The sequence below is a fragment of the Mytilus californianus genome, unplaced genomic scaffold (assembly GCF_021869535.1).
Source record: "Mytilus californianus isolate M0D057914Y unplaced genomic scaffold, xbMytCali1.0.p SCAF_8, whole genome shotgun sequence".
Lineage (NCBI taxonomy): Eukaryota > Metazoa > Mollusca > Bivalvia > Mytilida > Mytilidae > Mytilus > Mytilus californianus.
Window position 1 is genome coordinate 88,214,706 of NW_026262734.1, and position 21,919 is coordinate 88,236,624.

Below are 21,919 nucleotides of genomic sequence, written 5' to 3' on the forward strand. Positions count from 1 at the left end.
ATATATATAATGTGCCTAGAAAATCAACTAAACAGTGTTAGAGTAGATCTGATTATTTACTTCCTTCCCGAGCGGAGCTGGAACCTGTATTTTTCACTTCACACTTCTACGACAACACACCCTAGCATTGCGCAGATGCCTTATCCCCTCCTCTAACTATCTTTTGGGTTCATGGGATTCCCTCAGTTTTTGTGTGGCCTTGATTTGTCGATTTTCTAACGAGATTTGAACATCGGTATATTAGCGTCGCCTTAATTTGAATTCATTTTGTGTGTGTGCGTGCGTACGTGTATGGTATAAGGGTTTGTTGCTCTACATCTGTCAATGCTGTAGTCAAATATCTGAAATCGAGTCCCACTGTTTCAATGAGATATTATGGAAAAAAATTGTTCTAGATTATCTGAATTAAAATCAAAACCTTATATATTCGAGAGTTTACAATACATCACTTGATATATGTCAGTTGTTTTATTGTTCCAATTATTCCGAGGGTCAAATATAGGTTGACTTTATGATTGTACTAAGATACACTTTCTGTTGAAATTCCGTTGGTTGATAGTTGCACTCCATATGGACGACCAATTTGTGATATTATCATTGGTTTTAAGATATGAGCAAAAGAGAGGCGAAAGATACCAAAGTCGAAAATAAACTGAAAAATGTTGAATCCAAAAGGATATCTTGCTACTCCTTCCTCAACTGAAATGTCCAGAATACATTGTATATCTCTATTCATAATTACAACAACTAAAAAAGTTTTGAAGGAATGTAGTTTTTTTTTTAATATGCGGGGCCAAAGAATGGCTTTAATAAATTGACTATAATCAATATATGATATTCTTTATCATATATCGTTAAGTCAATGTTTAGCTTTTGATTGTGGGTAACAGATAGCAAGATCAATTTTATCCCAATTCTTTAATGATAATTGATATCAATATTGTCTATCTATTGTTAAGAACTATCCTTTATAAGTGTCCTCACATTGTTTTTTTAATCGAAACGAAATACGTCTCTGTGCATCCACCCAGTATCTAATATCTTTGTACTGGCATTTTTAATGATCGACAGTTTTAAGTTTATAAATGTAATTGTATGAAACAAAGGCTGTAACTATATTGGGTTAAACTATTTAGGACCCCCAATCTAACGGCTCATTTTGGTTTTGATATTCTTTCTTGTTACATTTTTTGGGCAATCGGAATTTTTGATAACGACCTTAAGTGGTTTCATGATCTACACTCTGCATTTGGTAACATGCGATATCGCATGTGACAAATGTTGCAAAAGTGAAAATAGGAATAGTGTGTGGTGGCAGAGGCGTTGGCGTATTTTTTAAATAAAGCTTTAATTTCGTGAGGTACTTATATAATAGTGGAGTGACATTAACCATACAATTTTATTTTTTATCTTTCTACTTTCTGTTTTTCCCGGCTGAGATAAATTCATACGTTGCATTTCCTTCAATAATCAAAGTTCAATAAAGGTCAATTTCTTTTTTTTTCTAGATGTCAGCATTTATGCATATTATGTCATTTGATTAATAAGATAATGCATAAAAATAAATAAAATGTTTTAAAAGTATCAAACGCACTTTAAATTATTTATGACGTATTTGAATAAACAGTACTTTGATAAAAATAAGTGAACATCTAAACATTTCTTGATTAAATTATTTACCGTATAAAATTAAATAGAACCCGTCGTTTAGTGATATGAAAGTTTTTGACGTCATTAAGTTACTACAATTCAGCTTAATGCTAATTTAATAGCAAATGATTACAACTCATATAGTTGCCCGAATTACCTGCAAATAGAAAGCTTTTTAGTAGTTCTACGTAAAAACATTGTTTGTAGTCAATATTCAAAATTCTTAGAAATATGGGAACATTTAAAGAAAATAATACACGTGGGCATCATGCTTTTGGTGGGAATTTAGGGGTCAATTTACATAGACATAGTAGCAACAAGCCGGACAGAAAAACGGTTTCTGATTATTTGATTTGCAATTTCATATAAACATTCATATGATTCAGGACTTTTTCATTATATAAAATCAGCCAAAAAAAATGTATAAAAACTAACAAAAAATAATTTATGAAAAGAATTCGATAATACAAATTGGAAAACCTGTACTCTTGGATGCCTCAACTTCATCATGCATTGTTAACTATATAAATGTATATTAAAGTTATAAGAACTAAACTGTTACTAATTTTCAAACAACGGACTATTGACATGCGGTGTTTACCATAATATTGCGTCTTCTTGTCCTCAATTGGGACATCACTGAACATGCCGAATGACATTCATAAAATGTCTACTTACAATTAGCAACATGAAAGGTGCCACTAAAGGAGCTGTATATGCTTACCCTTCCGGAGCACCTTAGATCACCCTCTGTTTATGGTGTAGCTCGTTTTTCACATTCTTTAGTTTCCCTTGCAGCGATTTCTTTTTTGCCATGACGTAGTTTCTTCTCGACATTTGTGTGTTGTCCCCTTGATATCTTCCGCCTCTTTCATACAGTTTTATTTACTTTCATTCCATATAATAAGTTTTTTCTTAAATGTTTTGTAGGTATATTTTAATTATGAAAAAGACTAAGGTCCCACCTCCCTCAGGCAAAGTTGACATCGTGTTGTATTTTTATTCTTTTAATCATCAAGCTCCCTACGTATTTAAGCACTTATACATCACTTGCCTCATATTTCATGGTTCAGATCAAGGAACGCGCTTTGTACATGTAGTACGAACCAAATTGCTAAAGTGTTATTTGTATTAATTTGGTTTAAAATTTCTAGAATTTGCATTAAATTTAGATATTTTAGCTATAATACATGTAAGACTTTGATATTTCAATATGCATTGTAATTGCAAGCCAGGAAGAAAAACTGTTTTCCTATTATCTTATTTTTATTCTGTATAAACATTGATATGATTAAAGGTATTTTTAATTATAGAAATCATTCCCCCCCAAAAAAAAGAAATAACAAATGTGTAAACAAATAAATAACAAATCAATTTATGAAAGTGGAACTTGAAAGAATTCAATTGTACAAGTTAGAAAACCTGTTTACTCAGTTGCGTCAACTTCATCGCACATTGTTTATTGTTGTTCATTTTATCATATATCGTCAACGACAGAAAAACCTATCAAAGTTATGGTAACTAACCTGTACGTAATTTTCAAGCAACAAATTATTGTCATGTAGTCGTAACCATTACATGCATAATATGCCGTCCTCTTGTCCTCGATTGTGACATGAACGAATGCCACTTATTAAATGTCTACTTTCCATTAGCAACATGGTTCTATTAGTGGAACAGGATCTGCTTACCCTTCTGGAGCATCTGAGATCACCCCCTAGATTATGGTATGGTTTGTGTTTCTCATTCCTTAGTTTGCATCGTAGTATATATACATTTAATTATATATTTTAAGTTTTCTTAAATTTTCAATAGGTATATTTTTAAATTATGAAAATATTTAGGTCCCACCTACCTCAGTCAAAGATGACGTCGGTGGATCTTTTATAATTTTTGTCATAAAGCTCTCCCCGTATCCAAGCATGTACTATACATCTTTGTATTTCATATTTTATGGTACAAGCGTTCTTGTTGAACGTAGATGAAGGCCGAACCAAATTGCCTAAGTGTTATTTTTCTTTAACTTGGTATAAAAATTCTAGGAATTTGCAAAACTTCTAGTTATAACCAGACTTCTGAATAACTGTGTTATGTTAGTATATTAGTTTGAATTGCTGACTATCAACTTATGTATCTTAAATATAATCTATGTATTAACGTCTTCAGATGCAGTTAATTTTTGTGAAGTTTCAACAAAATATACCAAGCGATGTAAGATGAGTTTTCCTTTTTATAAAGTTTATAGAAATATATCTGAACTTATGAATAAAAGCAAAAAAGATAACAGGGCATAGGGACAAGATGACTGCTACAAAACACACACATTTGATTATACATATATGTGTGTATATGAATGTAAATACAATGCATCTGAGTTTTTAAGTTCTATTGTGATTTCATAAACTCACTGAATTTTGAACACATCGGTTATTCTCCTTTGAGTAACAAGGGAGAGGCTACAAAAGGACACAATCTTAAACCATGAGTCGAAGAATCTCGGATATCATGCAAATCAACATATGCTTCAAAATGCAGGTAACGTATATGATAACGTTTTAAGAGCAAATGCTTTTTGACATTTCTACATGACTAAAAAAGGTAAAGCAGCTTAACTTCGAAACAATAATATGTGTGTTGTATTGAGCTTGTATATTCCTTTTCCAACTTTTTATATACCCTCTCTTAATTATGGCAAATTATTTTATACCTAATATTGACGAAAATCGTCCTAATGTGATATCTAAACCTAGAGTAGAAAAATTATCCCTTTTTCATGTTTTTGCATATGATGGCATTTTTGGTAACCGCAAAAGCTTCAATAGAGTCTATTTCCTTAACAATTTGAACATTAGTTAGGTATTTTCAAATTTTCAGAATAGACCTTTAAATTTTGTTCTGATTATATTTTTGTTTCGCAAAATTTGTTTCTTGTGTTAATTTTTGTTTATCATTATGTCGCTTAGACGTTTTGGTATATGTTGTCGTACAGTTCATGCGTTTTTAAATTTGACCCCGCTCAGAGCTATATCTCCTTAAACTGTTTATTTTGTGTGCACACCTTCTTTGCAACCGTCAACGAAAGTGACAAATTTATTTCCTAATTTCTCGTTATATCCTAGAATGATCTTTTCTATTTTTATCGAAGCTAAATTGAGACTCCATATGAGAGTTATTTAACCTTTTGTTTTTGACATAAATGATATATAGAGAATAACACATGTTAAATTCCTTATCACATGCTGTATCAACCCGAGAAACCAAAATCAGTTATGGGTCGAGCATGTGATACGAATGTGTTCATGTATTAATCTCTTTGTCATATGTTTAAACAGAGGACTTTAGTTTTCCATATTGAAGTCTCCTTCCGAAAATTATTTTGGTTGAGGATTGACATAGCACTCAATATGGATTCGACATCACGCAGTAGGCAGACCAAGGCCGACTATTCATGTTGCATACTGGGACCATTAATGAAACAGCACCATCTCTGCTTAAAACATTCTTACACCTACAACGAATGTGCCAGTGTGTATGGTCCACCACCAAAACGCCAAATTGAATGTAAACAAGTAATACAATTCATCAAATTTATGAGTGCTTCTAATAAGTTATTTAGGTTCATCTAGTGCTGTTGGTGTCTGTTTACTGTTTTTTTTTTTTATTATTTGAATTGCATTGTTGGTTAAAATATATTGAAAAACTTGTGTTACATGTATTTTGTTATTTACATAAAGATCCATGAATATCACTGTAGATAAAATTCACCAGTATACATTAATATACAAATTTTTGCTTGCATGGTGAAACTTATCTGACAAAGGGATCCCCTATCAACACCTACTTCTTCAAATAACAATTAAAATTAACATTGATTATGAATTCATAATGTACTCCATAAAGGCCATAAATGATTTTATATCACAAGAAAGTTGCTTTGAATGACTTTAAAAAAAAACACAAAATGTCCAAATATAAAAAAATGTACCGGTATTAAACTGAGAAAACCTACATCAGTATCAGGCCACTGTGAGGACATAATTAATTGTTGAAAATAAGGTCTGAAAGCTGAACAGTGAAATATAAAACGTAGATTTATGAAGTGCCAATTTGTCTTGATACCGAACTGTCTTTTTTCAGTGCCGAAATATCTTTCACGGACGCCGATTTGTCTCGATGTCGAAGTGTCTATGATTCGTCCATGTTAAGCCCTAGTCCAAGGACAGCGAAAATGGAAGAAAACAACTGTTTTCTCACTCTGAGATGATCAGTGTTTTTGTTCATTGATTTAAATCATGCAAACACAGTCAGGAAAACGAATTCCGATGTCAACAAATTTCGGGAATGGTTGAAGTGAATTTCTGTATTTCTCCCATTTCCACTGTCGACGGACTGCAGCTTAACCAGCTTTCTGACGCTACTTTAATGTGGCTACATTTCACATCACATGACAGGAAATACGGCAACAGGACGTCATATGTCAAAAGTAAAATCACAAAAATACTGAACTCCGAGGAAAATTCCATCAGAAAGTCCCTAATCACATGGCAAAATCAAATGACAAAACACATCAAACGAATGGACAACAACTGTCATATTCCTGACTTGGTACAGGCATTTTCAAATGTAGAAAATGGTGGATTGAACCTGGTTTTATAGCGCTAAACTTTGACGTTATATGATATATGAAGTCATTCCCTGATTACGTTACATTGCAGACCTGTTGAAGAAAAAAATTACACTATACAATCTTTGGTCGTTTATTTGAAAGAGATGCGGTAATCAACATGTGATTGCATACAATAAATATCTGGACACATGTGTCCTTCCGGTTGCACGAGGTTTAACATGTTCGACATTGTCGTTTGCTAAAATTTCAAGCGGATAACAACTGAGGAGTTCCGGAAACAGTATGGAGATGTTCCAAAAGGGGTGCGATACAGGGTATGCGATACGGGAGGTGTGATATAAGGTATGCGATTCATGTCTGGAGTTTTCTCAAATATTCAAAATCGCAGTAACAAAAGAGAGGCGAAAGATACCAAAGGAACATTCAAAAACAACATAGAAAACTAAAGACTGAGCATCAGGTACTAGATATATGATAAATAAATGTAACGCATGAACCATAAGTGATCAGGGCCTAGGGTATTTAGATATGAGGCTAGTGAAAGTAGGAAGGAGAAGACTTCCCACTAGCATCCCCTCCTTTATAGTACGAAAATAGCCTTCTCAATATAAATCAATTTTTTGTAATATTTCCCACTGTTTCTCTTTAATTACTTGCATATGTATAATTAAGAATTAAATTCAAATTACACCATTATATTCATTTGTCCGATGTGCTTTTCAGGAATGCTTAAACCCGAAAAATTCGAAGCCAAGAATGTTTAGATACTTGACTACTTTATGGAGTGTATGGCCACCATAAAATATGTTCAATTATTCTTAAACATAAATTAATGCAATGGAGAAGCTACTGTAACATGTATAAGTGCCAAGTTCATTCAGAAAATAAATATTTAATACTAGTTATGGCATTTATTTACTACTTGCAAGTGAAGCAAAATACAGCAATGATTTAATTCTGATTTGCATGACTGTGTATCAATCAACCAAAGGTACTTTCACAATAATGTATGCATCACCTAATATACGATTTCAACGTTCACAAACGGATAATACATTTAATGCCATAATGGCATAAATGTACATCCGAAAAATATAGTAGAGTTTGAATATCTCTATTATGATTTTGCAATTTTATATTGATTAAACAATATATGATGGCGACCGAAAAATTGTTCAAGATAATTTCATTTTGAAATTCTTGTTAGATTCTTGAGTGACGAGTGTCACTATTACATTAATAATCATATTAAGCCGTACCGAGATCAAACTATACCAGATTGAATCAATTGAAAAACGTTTACTCGTGATATAAGTTGTTTTCCAATAAGCAGAATTATTCTAAAAGTATAGGTCTTGTTTTAATTTGAAGTGTATTCAATTAATGTTGAATTGTTTAAGGAACTGCCGGGGCACTAAGTTTACAGCTGTCTGCATTGTACCAATTGCATCGACGATGTCTTCTTCTACATATTGCATTGTTTGAGAAGCATTGTATAGCAACGATCGATAATCGACCATTCATATCTGGCGTCTTGCAGTAACTAGATTTGGCGCTAATATCCTGAAAATATATAAGACATACCAAGTTTCAGTTTAAAGGTGTTACTCGATATACCTAAGGCTAGCATTCATTTATTTTTTTATATAAGAACCAGGGATATGGTCTTCATTTATATTTATATTCATTTTATTTGGCCAATTTCGGTATATATGGTTGCATTCTTATTTATTCTTTATACTCAGAAGCCAATTTTTTTCTATTATTTATTATTATTTTGTTTGCCCATATTTCGCCATTATGTAAAAAACATTATTCATATGCAAGAGGAACATTTTGGAATTTCTGATTGATGACTTATCTGTCCATTAAAAAAAGAGAAAATTGCAATAGCAATTATTATTCCAAATAAAAATCATCCATAAATACTAACAATCCCCAGAGTAAAGGTGAGGGGAAATATACCAAAGGTAATTCAAACTAATTAACTGCATGGCAAAAAATGAATAACGACGAAAAGACAAATAAGAGTCTACAAAACACAACATAGAAACCTTAAGCCTGAAAAACTAGAACACCCAAAAATCCGTAGGTGATATCAATTGATATAGTATTGGTGTTTAACGCCACTTTCAACACCATCGGGTGTATCGCGACGACCAGTTTTTGTATTGGTGGAAAAAGCAATCTTACTCCATCATTTTGTCAATCAAAATCAGTTAATAAACTAGCCAAGAGTGACACTATGAATTAGAGAATTGAATTTGAATCTTTTACTCACCGTGCATCCACGATTACAGTTTCTTTTATATGTATTTCTACCAGTCCCTAATAAGTAGTCCCGAATCAATGGCATTGTCGCAAGGTCCTTGACATTATAAACAATATCTGATGAAAGGCTTCGAAATCTTCCAGATATAGTTTTCACTCCTAATTAAAAAATTTGATAGATTTACTGATGGTAGCTCTCAACTAACTATACTATAATAATGTATAGTCTCTTAATTATGTTGTTAATGACATATGAATATATCAATTACTATAAGCTGAAATGCTAAGTGGTGTCTTCTCTTACAAGGTTACAGTCCGGAAGAAAGCTTATCACCCTACTTATACATTATGTATATCAGAATTGATCAACCTTTTTCTGTACTCTATATAGCTTCATCCATATTAGAGAGGCAGGAAACGCCATTTTAGGCATTTATTGTGACTCAGTGATGAATATTACACATGGTTTCCTGCAAACGAGGCAAGAACACGCGATCGCCGAGACAGGATGCAACATTAAACATGTTAAACACATACAAATAAATTGTGGATATATACGAGCAGTTTGACAATAAACGTATCAAGCGGTCAACGTAATACATAACAATTATGCAAAAAGAAAAAAAAAAAGAAAAACACATACACATAGATACATGTACATGCATATACTTATCACTTTTGAAACTGCTAAATATACAGTTTGTAGTTTGTGTTTATTTTGTGCCGTAACACAACTGTTCCAAGTTACGGGGACGGGTTGGATGCTTGCCATCACCAGTTTTTACCCAATTGCATTCTTAGGGTGTCTGTTCCTTTGCAAGGAGGCGGTTATTTAGTAGTTGCCTTTGGTAACTGTCTGTCTTATTTTGTTTTTGTTAATTGCTTTCACATAAATCAGATCAGACCGATTTTTGGGTTGGTTTTTTTTCGTCACATTTTGTCATGATGGGACCTTTATAGCTTTCTACCTGCAATAGATTTTGCTCATTTTTGAAGGCGTAAGGTTTATTTTACATGTGTACACATCCATGTCAGTTAGTCCCTTATAGATCGTTGTAGCATTAAGAATCGTATTACATATCCCTTTATTTATATGATACTGATATGTTCTGGACTGTGATTTGACAATCTAACGGGTAGGATGTTACTAGAAATGTTTCTCTCTCATAGTTATATGTCAGGAAATGTCATTGAACACAAAATAACGACTTGATTTTTGTTGATCTGAAATTTTAAACACAGACTTAAGCTGCCTTTGGTTCGTAAGTTGCCTCAATATACTCGTTAAAAGCATGGATATGAAATTGAATTGATTTGTTAATTGAACATTAGTGTATGCCTACTAGAAACAAGAATTAAGATGACATCACGTGTTTTTTAAACATATGGTACTGAATTAAGAAATAACGATAACTTCGTTGATATTGATGACGCGTTGAAATGAGAAGCAATGTATTTTTGTAACATCGTTTATTTGATTCTTTCATGTTTTCTCGTATCGGACATACACGTCCGTCAAAAAGCCTTTTATTCTTTTCTTTAGAAAATACAATAGACAATTTGCTTAAATTAATTCAACAAGAATATATTAATAATTCAAAAAAGTAATCTGATATAAAAGCTTTACGAAACAATGTTAACATTTGTTCTTTTCCTACATTGTGACAGAATAGAAAGCAACTATTGACCTATGTTTTTCCATCAATGCACACCACACCAGTTGTCAATAGTGGAAAAGGAAAGTGAGAGGGGAATATTGTTTATCTATTTTCGAGTTATGATTTTGTTTCTTCATAGACATATTTTCAACCTTTTTAAACTTAAGAAGTGACATGTTTAATCCTTGTATAATTCTAATTTTGTTATAATATCTATATCTATCCAAATACCTGATAAGACATATTCTTCTCCAATAGTGAGGCCGAGGGAACAGAGGGCGCTATTCCCTGATGTCTCAACTATTACCTCTCTGCCTGCCCTCATCTTGAAAGGTCCCTGCGATACAAAATACTCTTGAAAGTTGATACCTTATAATTATATAAAGTTGAGTTGTAAAAGAGATGAAGGGTATTCGTCTATGAGACCGTAATCAAAATACACAATGGCACAAATGACAAAAAGAGGGCGTTCTACATTTTTTCAAAATTAGACAAGTGTTTACTCAATTTGTGAAGTCGTTTTCAATCTGACTAAGATGTGAAAAAAAAGTAGACATTAAAAAGAAGTAAGTTAGGTAATTGGCCTCGAATATTAAATTGTTTCAAGATTTAAAAAAAATGTTTAAAGTTTATGTTAAGACATGCAAAAAGTGAAAACGAACTATGTTTGTTCAACTTTTCTTATAAAACTTTGATATTCACTAACAAACTACATGTAGACCCAAAAATAGAGTTATGGTGAAAATGTACAAAATCGTCTTAATTTCAACCAAATAAAGGCCTAGGAAACATGTAGCACATGCTTCGGCGAGCTAAATATTCAAGTAAGGTATTCAAATTGTATTTAATCAAATCAGATAATTTTATGCAAATTGTTCCTATTCATGGCAGATATGCAAATTATAACAAACCTCATGTAAAAAGGTACTTTTGTTCGCGCATGTACTCTAAGTTTCATGTCTTAAAAACAAATGTAAATTGATCTGTTTTTAAATGATTTTTCGAGAAAAATAAAAATTTGTGATTTTTAACCCTAATGAGTAGACATATAACGTTTTAGTTAATGAATCTTATATCACAAATACACACGTTTTTGCAGGCGCCTTTGTTAGATTTGTGTAGAATTGAGAAAGGGAACGTCAAAGAGACAAGAAAATCCCGCATCCGGAGGCGGACTTCAGCGAATGTTTGATGATTTTTTTTTTATTCAGTAGTGTGTTATGTCTCTGATGTATGTTTACACAGTTTTAGCAGGTGGATCCCTATTATTGCCAATATAACGTAACTACAAACAACTGTTATACAAATGGGAAGTTAAGTTAAATATAAAACTATGTTTAACCAACCATTTTCGTCGTAAAATTCCCGTACCAAGTCATTGATTATGGCACTTGTCAACAATATAACAGTTGACAGTAATTTGACAGTTTGTTGATCTGGTCTAACATTTGTCAAGTTTTATGGACTACCCTTTTATAATTAACCTTGAAATTTGGTATTTTTGTAAAATCATTTTTTTCACTGATTTAGCCATTGTTTTAGCTATGTTTTATTGTAATATTGGTTGATAAATATGAAGTTTAAGCTAGAAAATAGGGACCATAACAAGGCTTTATCGAAACTTCTCCTATAACATGTATAAATAGTTTGACAATTATTGATAACTTATACATGTACCTTTTGGACAGATGCAAAGTCAACAATCAACGTGCATATACAGGTGTATTGTAATTGACAGTGGCCGAACATATTCTTTTGTATTATGTGTGTATCATTGTTTGTATGTTTTGTAATTTCATAAGGTAAAAGTGGTAAATACTAACTCGTTATTTCAATTCATTGGTGTTTTTAAATTATATATCTATATTTCTGAATTGGTAATTGATTACTGATCTTATTCAAATGTATTTCACAAAAATTCTTGAACGATATAGAAAACAAAAATAAAGAATCGACAGATGAACAAGGAATAGAGTCTGATGCATTCAGAGTACTATTTCAAAAAGCGTACCTCAAAAATTAAGTGATTATAAACCTTTAATCCAACCAATGACGTGACGTTATTTTTCATTTGATGTATGAACAATGAAAGTCCATCAGATCCTGAAACGGCGAATTATGGCCAAATATTGTAATAAGTCAACACATATATTTTGCTATTTTACCTTCATTTTGCTGGTGATAAGTATACTATATTTATACACAGCAAGATTATCAGCTCCCTCATCTTCAGGTGGTCCTTTTATTTTAATGACACTTTTAACCGTCCCACGTATTACTGAAAAAAATAAATATATATATATATATATACACACAATTTTACGTTTGAGAACGAATAGTTTAACAAGTTTTACTAAAGTAATGGGTAAAATTGTCAATGCAATGAACACTTTGAAGAATTCCAAATGGAACATGCTGATCAGTTCAAAGGTATATTCTAAAATAAACAGGCCAAATGAGTACACATTAAAAGTGGTTGCATGATTTGTAACGTCCTGAAAGCATGAAACTGTCACTTCACGAGACATTGAATTTTAGGTCGTTATTATGGCCGCACGTGGCTGCGTTTTTATTTATTCAGCACAGTCAAACGGATGTCACTCTTTAGAATGTGTTTAAAGCCCGATGGAAGAGGTAAAGAAATCGACATATTCTTATTTTTCAGTTAACACTTTGGAGACGTTATCTTGCCATTGATGGTTTCCCAAAGATGTCTACTAACAACATTTATACTAGATAAGATTGTAAAATGATATATCCGAAATGAAAGAAAAAAATACATCGATTGATTTTGTGCTTTTTTGAATATTAATTGAGTTGTCGAGTTATCGTGAGATTTTTAATTGAAAGACGAATAAATTAGTTATAACAATAAGGATAAATTCTTCATTTCAGAAAGATAACAAAGTTTGTTACAATACACTAATTTTCGCTTAGGTTCTCAGTAATTAGTCAATAACTACCTGTGTTATGATTGATATTGCCATCTTTTCTTAGAATACACTACTACTTATCTTATAAAATGTTTAACTTTATGTATAATATGAAAATATCATATGTCATGTGTACAGGTTTTTCGAACTTACTATTTTATTGGTCTGTGTTTTGACATTAGTTTAATTGTAAAAACGAAGGTATTTACATACCATTGCATTTTCTTTCCCCGGTGGTACATATTTACTTTTTGAAACTATAGAAGAGTTAGTATAACAACTGCGAATTTTGACATAATTCATTTTACAGAAAATGTTAGTTTTCCAGTTCTTTCAACATAAATTTAACTTTTAAAACATCGACAAACGGATTTTTAAAATTAATACTTATTTTGAACGTTGAATATATTTCTTACTCTAAACGCTTCATTATTGCATCATTTTCATACACATATCTTATTCATTTCTCTCGATTCATTTTTTTTTCGATTGCGTCATCATAAAGTTTAATCGCGTAATAGTAATGTGCTTGAGACAATCAAATTAAATCTAAGGCAATTTAATTTTAAGTATATTTTTTCTATGAACGAAAATTGATCAACTCTTTATAACCTTACCAAAATAGTCATATGAATAATTCTGTTCTTGAAAACTCGATAACATATATATATATATATATATACAACTCGTCTAAACATCAGCCCAACAATGTTAGTTCTGTAAATTTGCTTTCGCAAATATTTTGTTCTTCCCTCGCCGGGATTTGAACTCATGCTCCTGAGATATCGTGACACCAAATCGCCTGCCCTGTATCCGTCGCGCTAGACCACACGACCACCTAGGCTTCACATATAAAACGCTTTCGGTGGCCGGGTGTTATCTTTTCTCGTCAGTTTTAATCTAGCGTCGTAATACAGTACATGATATATAAGGCGTGAAGATGGAATTGTTACAGATCAGCTGAAATATCTATTGTAAAGGATCCTACAAATTGATGCAAGATAAAGTCACAGAAATAATTATATTTATAAGTACGTCTGAACAAGTGACAACTCTATAACAGATTTATCCATCGGATCACCAGCAGTGATGGTGATGCATGGCTCTGTATATTCTGTATATACAACTCGTCTAAACATCAGCCCAAGAATGTTAGATCTGTAAATTTGCTTTCGCAAATTTTTTGTTCTTCCCTCGCCGGGATTCGAACTCATGCTACTGAGATATCGTGACACCAAATCGCCTGCACTGTATCCGACGCGCTAGATCACACGACCACCTAGGCTTCACAAAAATAAAGCTTTCGGTGGCCGGGTGTTACCTTTCCTCGTCAGTTTCAATCTAGCTTCGTAATACAGTACATGATATATAAGGCATGAAGATGGAATTATATATATATATATATATATATATATATGTCTACGGAAAAATCTAAGGATGAACAAGATTTACTGTTATATAGAATAATTCGAGCGATTCTTTGTATTTAAATTTGGGAAATTTATTTGTCTCTTACATGTATACTTTGGTACAAACTTACCAAAATAACTTCGACAAAATTTCCGTTGAGGATGCTCGAATGACATCGAGCAACCAGATACATTACTTAACACATGAAATGAAAAAAAGAATAGCCCACTTGAAAAATACAGTAAATACGACATGCTGACTTTTCTAAATCTGGATATAAACTGTCGTGTTGTGCTTTTTATACGGAATAATAATTAAATACCATATATAAATAACGACAAAGCTATAAATGCCACGCTTGTAATGTAATATCAAAGTCAGTTGTCACTTGAAGATAGTAGGAACAAAATATAAATTAGATGAGATATTAATAACAAAGAAAATAATCTCGAAAATTACTGAGTCACATTGTCTTTAAACGTGTTTGACTGTACCAGATGGCCAATATATAAGTTGTTGTATCTGTAAAGAGATGAAAGACACGAACACTCAGGTCAACGAATAAAGACCCTGGCAAGGATGAATATCCTCTAAAATCGAACGAAAATATTTTGCTAAAATCAATTCACTGAAAAATTGTACAGACCATTTGATAAATCATAAAATATAGAAACACGAACCACATCAACATCTAATAATCCACTCACCAAAATAACTGCGACAAACTGTCCTTTGGGGTTGCTCAAATGACGTTGAGTAACCAGACACACTATTAGACACATTAGATGAAAAACAATAACAGCCCACTTTGAATACATTTTCATAAACTGTTGCTTTACTTACATAGTAATAGAATTTTTTCTATGTAGATATATAAACAAAAAAGTAAAAATCACACGGGAAATGAAAAAGAGTGGTTTTAGTATATTGAATAACATAGAATTCCTATATACAACGACGATACTGCTATTACAATAATACAATAATGCAGGATTTTATATAAACAATAAATTAAGAAAACATATTTTACTTAAGATGGATCATTCGTATATATTTCCTCAGATAGAATTTTCTTAAACTTGGCTAAATGTAGATTGTTCCATACTTTTTTCAAAAACATAAAACAGTATGGGTCACTGTGCTATTTTTCAAGCTACAAGTGGTGACAAATTGGCAAAATTTGCAAGGATTGTTCATTAAAAAACACGTTTTTGTTAACAAAAAGAAATCAATGAGATAGAATTTTGGAATTAAATATGAAAAGATATTTTATTTTAAATATGCTTAAAGAAAATAAAAGGAAAAAACGGTCTCACCGACCATGTTTTCTTGCTACAAGTACAAATTGAATATTTTTTTATCATTCTTTAAAAAAAAAAATTAAGTTATCTCCCCTTAAGTGGCCAAGTTGACAGTAAACACATACTAGCCAATCTGTCTCAAAATTTGCACATTTAAGCAAAGAACTAGACCGGTTGTAACTGCTGCTATTTTACAATCCAAGATGGCGGTATGAAGTTAATATACCTTAATTTTTTACATTGCTACTAATTATTTTTTGAAATTCAGTAAAACTGTAGTCTAGTCTTCAATATGTAAACAAACTTTTGTTTAGAAAAATATGTGATTGCTGATGTTTAACGACATCATTCGGAAAATAGGTTATATCAAATAAATGTTCATATTCTTACGTTTTATCATATACCTTTTTTCTCATTTGGATATAAAAAAAATCGAAGAAAGCATACAACCTTAAAACTTATTAAGTGTTTATACCACGCACCTTTCTCCTGCGGAAATTTATAATTTCAATTTCACTTACATTTGGATAGACATTGGAAATTCCCTAACAGATATTCAAAACTGTATGTTTACATATGTTCTTGTACAGTTGTATTTCATCCTGCAATACTAAATCTAAGCACTGTGTTTGGGATATATAAACACGGTTAGCTAGATTCCTCAGAGATAAGTCAATAGCGTAGTATGTGATCGGACATGCATTTGTTTGAAAAAAGGACTTATTCAAACCCATCGTCGAAAACGAACTCTGCTGTGCTTTTACTGATTTTGTGTCATGGATGGATACACCATATCCTTTGTTTTTCTTTCACAATGCCATAGTAAAAACAAAACGAAAAACAAACAAAAGACAAACACGAGTATATATAACACAACATCGAAAACAAAAGACTGAACTACACGAACCTAATACAACTAAAAACCGGGGGAGATCTTAGGTGTTCCAGAAGAGCTAGCAGATACTTAATATAACTACCGATAAAAATATAGCGTGTATCATTAAGTACACAAAATCAATACGCGTACACGAAATCATTAAAAGCAAAGGCCGTTTGTGTTACTGTAGTTTATCTCAAAGTCACAGTGAGACTTCCAAAATTGTTCAAACATGCAAAAGCTCTCACCCTTGCTGCAATTCAATACGGCTCCCAGCACCGATTTGAACGCAATTCTCCGTTAATTATCGAAGACACTACAATTTTGCATGGAAGATCATGGCTTCAGGAGTAATATCTACAAATTAAATCCATCAAATACTGTCATAAATTACCTGACGTTCTCACTGTTTAATACCAAAAAAAAATATTTTGACAATCAGGGGGCGCATCACGATATATATCAAAACTGTACAGAATTATACGTATGAAAAGCAAGAATAATACAGGTGGACTGCATTTTCTTGAACAATAAGATTCACTTATTCTCAAACATTAGAACAATTGTCACACAAAATTATGGGTATTTTTTTTTTTATTATCGACTTATATTTCTAGGATGTTTGTTAGTCTTTGACATGACTGTATACTTTAGTTGCTCACCTGTAATGTTTGATTTTGATTTTGTTTACACATCGATGTCACTGTTGCTGGGCTGAGAATTCATTAAGAAAGCAATAATCGTCGCATGTGTTTAAGTTCTGGAATCAATTTCCTCCGATATTGAGTCTTCCAGTTGTTAAAACGAATCAAAACTTGTACGATATTGATGTTAACTTCCGTTTCGGTCGTGATCTCTAGCTAGTTTAAGATCCAAGAGCACGAGATGTTTACTCTGTCGACGCACCCGGTCTCGTTCCCTTTTGAGTTTATGGGATTTCCTCAGTTTTGTGTGGCCTTGATTTGTCAATTTCTAATCGATTTACGAGATTTGAACATCGGTTCATTACTGTCGCCTTAATTTGAATTCCTTTTGTGTATGTGTGGTATAAGGGTTAGTTGCTCTGCATCTGTCAAGACAAATATTTGAAATCGAGTCCTACTGTTTAAATGAGAAATTAAGGAAAAATTTAGTTTCATTCATCTGAATAAAAATTAAAACTTTATGTATTCGAGAGTTTACAATATATCACAAGATTTGTGATTGATTTTCTTAAAAACATACTGTCATGTGTGTGCTTGTTCCCTTTGTTCCGAGGGTCAAATATAGGTTGACTTCATGATTGTACTAATATACACTTTCTATTGAAATTCCTTTGGTTGCTAGTTGCACTCCATAGGGACGCTAATTGAAATAATGGAATTGATGAAGAAGGAAAGATATGATAACGATGATGCTCCCTTGAATTTGAATTACAGTCAGTATGTTAAACCAATTCAATAACAACATGTGGGTGTTCACAAGACATTAGTCTGTCAGATAATAGTATTTGTAGTTTCGATTTGTACGTATTTCATGAATTTGCATTTCATACACTTTGCCTAAATTACCTCAATTTGTGATCTTATCATTGGTATTAAGATATGAGCAATGGTTGAATCCAAAATGATATTTTGCTACTTCTTATACGGAAAATCGTTGACCTTCCTCAACTGAATATATCTCTATTCATTAGAATAGCTACAATAGTTTTGGAAGGATTATCCGAGGCCAAAGAATGGCTCTAATAAATTTACTATAATCAATATATGATATTCGTTATCATACATATATTGTTACATCTATGTTTACCTTTTATTTGTGGGTAACAGATGTCACAACAAGATCAATTTTATCCCAATACTTTACTGATAATGGTTTGTATTATTTTCTATTTTATTGTTAAGAACTATCCTTTATAAGTGTCCACTTTTTGTTTTTAAATCGAAACACAATACGTCTCAGTGCATCCGCCCAGTAGATAGTACTTTTGTACTAGCATCTTTAACGATCGACAGTTTTAAGTATATAAATATATAATTGTATTAAAAAAACTGTAACTATATTGTTTCAAATTGGTTGGTACAATTATGTTTAAAGCTCATTTTGGTTTTCATATCCTTTCTTGTTTAAGCTTTTTTGGCTTTCGAAATTTTTAATAACGAGTTTAAGTGATTACATTATCTGTACTCTGAAGTCCGTATCATGCTCGTACCGCGTGTGGAAAATATTCCAAAAGTGAAAGTAGGAATTTTGATATGGCAACAGGAGACGATGGCGTAATTTTTCTAAATAAAGCTTTACTTTCGTAAGGTTTGTATACAATAGTGGAGTGACGTTAACCATAAAATAAATTTTTTTATGCATTCACGGCTATATACTATATCATGCAATAGCCTATTATTTGTTCTTTCTGTTTTGCCCGATTGTCATGATTGTTAAAAATTCGTACGGTGTGTTTCCGTTAAATCAAAATTAAAGGTCAAGGAGGGACAATTTTTTATTTTGTTTTTCAAGATGTCAGCATAATTGCATATTCTATCATTTGAATAATAAAATAGTGCATGAAATTATGTAAAAAATTTTATAAGTATCAAACGCACTTTGGAATCTGTATGACGTGTTTGAATAAACAGTTCCTTAACAAAAACGAGTAAATGCCAAAATATTACGTTATGATTCAACGATTTATCGTACAAAATTAAATAAAACTCTTTGAATAGTGCTAAGAAAGTTTTAACGTCATTAATTTACTACAATTCCGCTGAATGCTAATTTAATAGCAAATAATAAAAATTCATACAGTTGCCCAAATTACCTGCAAACAGACAGCTGTTTTAGTAATTCTTCGTTAAACATTGATTGTAGTCAATACTAGATACTATTCTTAAAACTGTGAAAACATTTAATGGACATAATACACGGGGGCATCATGCTTTTGTTTGGAATTTGGGGGTCAAAACTTTCGATTTAAATAAACCGGAAAAAAATTGTTTTTATACCTATCATTTAGTATTTGATTTCATATAAACTTTGATATGAATAAAAGACTTTTCAATTATATAAGATCAACCATAAAAAAAATTGTGTAAACATATAAACAAAAAATCAATTTATGAAAAGAGAAAGTTAAAAGAGTTCAATTGTACACATAAGACGACCTGTCTATTTGGTTCGTGTTTCTCATTCTTTTGTTTTCTTTGTAGTGTCTCGTTTATTGCCATGACATTGCTTCTTCTCGACCTATTTGTTTGTAATGTTCCCTTGGTATCTTCTGCCTCTTTTATGCAGCTACATTTTACTCATTATATTAAGTTTTTTTTTTAATTTTCTGTCGGTATACATTTGTACTTTAATAATGAAAAGTCTAAGGTTCAAACTCCCTCAGGCAAAGTTGAAGTCGGGTTGAATTTTTTTATTCTTTTAATCATAAAGCCTCCTATGTATTCAAGCACTTATAAATCCTTTACTTTCATATTTTGTGGTTCGAGTGTACCCAAATGAAGGTAAACCAAGAAACATGCTTTGTACATGTAATACGAATAAAATTTCTAAAATGTTATGTCCATTCTTGGTATAAAAATTCTAGCTTAAATCCGACTTCTGAATAGCTTAAATATCTTAGTATATTAGTTTGAATTGCTGACTTTTTAACTTATTTATCTTAAATGAAATCTATTCATTACATCTCCATTATAAGATGCGTTTAACAATTGTGACGTTTCACCAAAACAAACTAAGCCATGTAGGAGTGTTGCTTTTTATAAAGTTTATAAACATATACATGGACATATGGATGGACAGACGAGAATAGGGACAATATGATACCTACATCGTAAATATACATCTAAAAAGTGTACAAAACAACACCAATATACAAAGGAAACAATAAATCTAGGAATTATAAATATTTGGGATAACATATATCCTTCATCAGTATGACAATGCTGTTGTTAAATGAATCATATCAATATATATTCAGAATAGATTGAAATGGAGCTGAAAATTTGTTTATACATGTACCAAACTATACAAAATTTTTTCTTGTGAATAAAGTTTCACTAAAGGATAACAACTTTAATAGACAGATCGACAGAAAATCTTCTGACTGGAAGAAAATTCGAACTTGATCTATAACTTGTCATGGTTAAACTATATTACAAATATCGAATCAATATCACAGGGTTTGTACTTATATGAGCAACACGACGGGTGTCACACGTGAATCAGGATTTGGTTGTCCTTCCGGAGCACCTATAAGATCCCCCTAGTTGTGTTTCGGAGTGGTTCGTGTTGTTCTTGCTTTAGTTATAAGTGTTATCCTTTGTGCTTTCTAGTTTTTAAATGTTTGTGTTGTTTACACCGGTAAAAGTCTTTCTTGTCCTTTGTCATGAAAAACTTGTTTCAATTTCAAAATTTCACATTCAGTCAAATATCAGGAAAACAAATTTAACAAGATGATGGTCTAGAATTTGGTGATGTATTAGGGTTAGATAAGGGTCAATTAACCAATCCGCTATTGCGTGATGTCTGTTCACTCAATATAACTTATCAACTTATTTTATAGGAGTAACACGACAGGTGTCACATGTGGAGCAGGATCTGTTTACCCTCTGAAGCACCTAAGATCACCTTCAGTTTTTGGTAGGGTTCTTTTTGCTCGGTCTTTATTTTTCTATGTTGTGTTTTGTGTACTGTTTTGTTTGTCTGTTTGTTTTTTTCTTGTATAGCCATGACGTTGTCAGTTTTTTTTCGACTTGCGAGTTCTTTAGGTATGACGAATAAATGTTGAAAACTGATTAATTGCGTGAATTATCTTAGTCCAAGAACAGTAACTTTGCACAAAATCATCAAACCGGAACAAATTTCGGATCTTAATCTTGTTATGCTAAACCTCATAAAAATATCAAAATACAAAATATCAAATTAATATCTTTGGAGTGAAATCAGTTCTCAATACAAATGTCAAGATAGTTGTAGGGAATAGGACACAATCGATATATTTGCATATATGAAAAAGTATAAAAGTATTAACAAAAAATACCGAAATCCAAGTTAAATTTAAAAAGGGAGATCAATAAAACCTGACAAAATCAGATGATAGACTATTTCAACCAACAAGACGAAATAAAAACAACTGTCATATACATATTTAATTCCGTTATATTAAGAAAACTTGTATGAACAAGCCTACACAACCGCTCATAAACATA

At 31.8% G+C, this 21,919-nt stretch overlaps 1 protein-coding gene across 1 annotated transcript in view; it reads right to left on the minus strand.

Annotated features, from left to right (window-relative positions):
* LOC127712890 (uncharacterized) overlaps positions 1 to 16,266 on the minus strand; it is a 52,957-nt gene extending 36,691 nt beyond the window's left edge. The window contains exons 1-2 of the mRNA XM_052219490.1: positions 16,241 to 16,266; positions 15,257 to 15,318 (exon numbers count right to left, since the gene is read on the minus strand). Of these exons, the coding sequence (XP_052075450.1) occupies positions 15,257 to 15,318; positions 16,241 to 16,266 (88 nt within the window). The remainder of the gene's footprint in view (positions 1 to 15,256; positions 15,319 to 16,240) is intronic.
* Between the last annotated feature and the right edge of the window lie 5,653 nt (positions 16,267 to 21,919).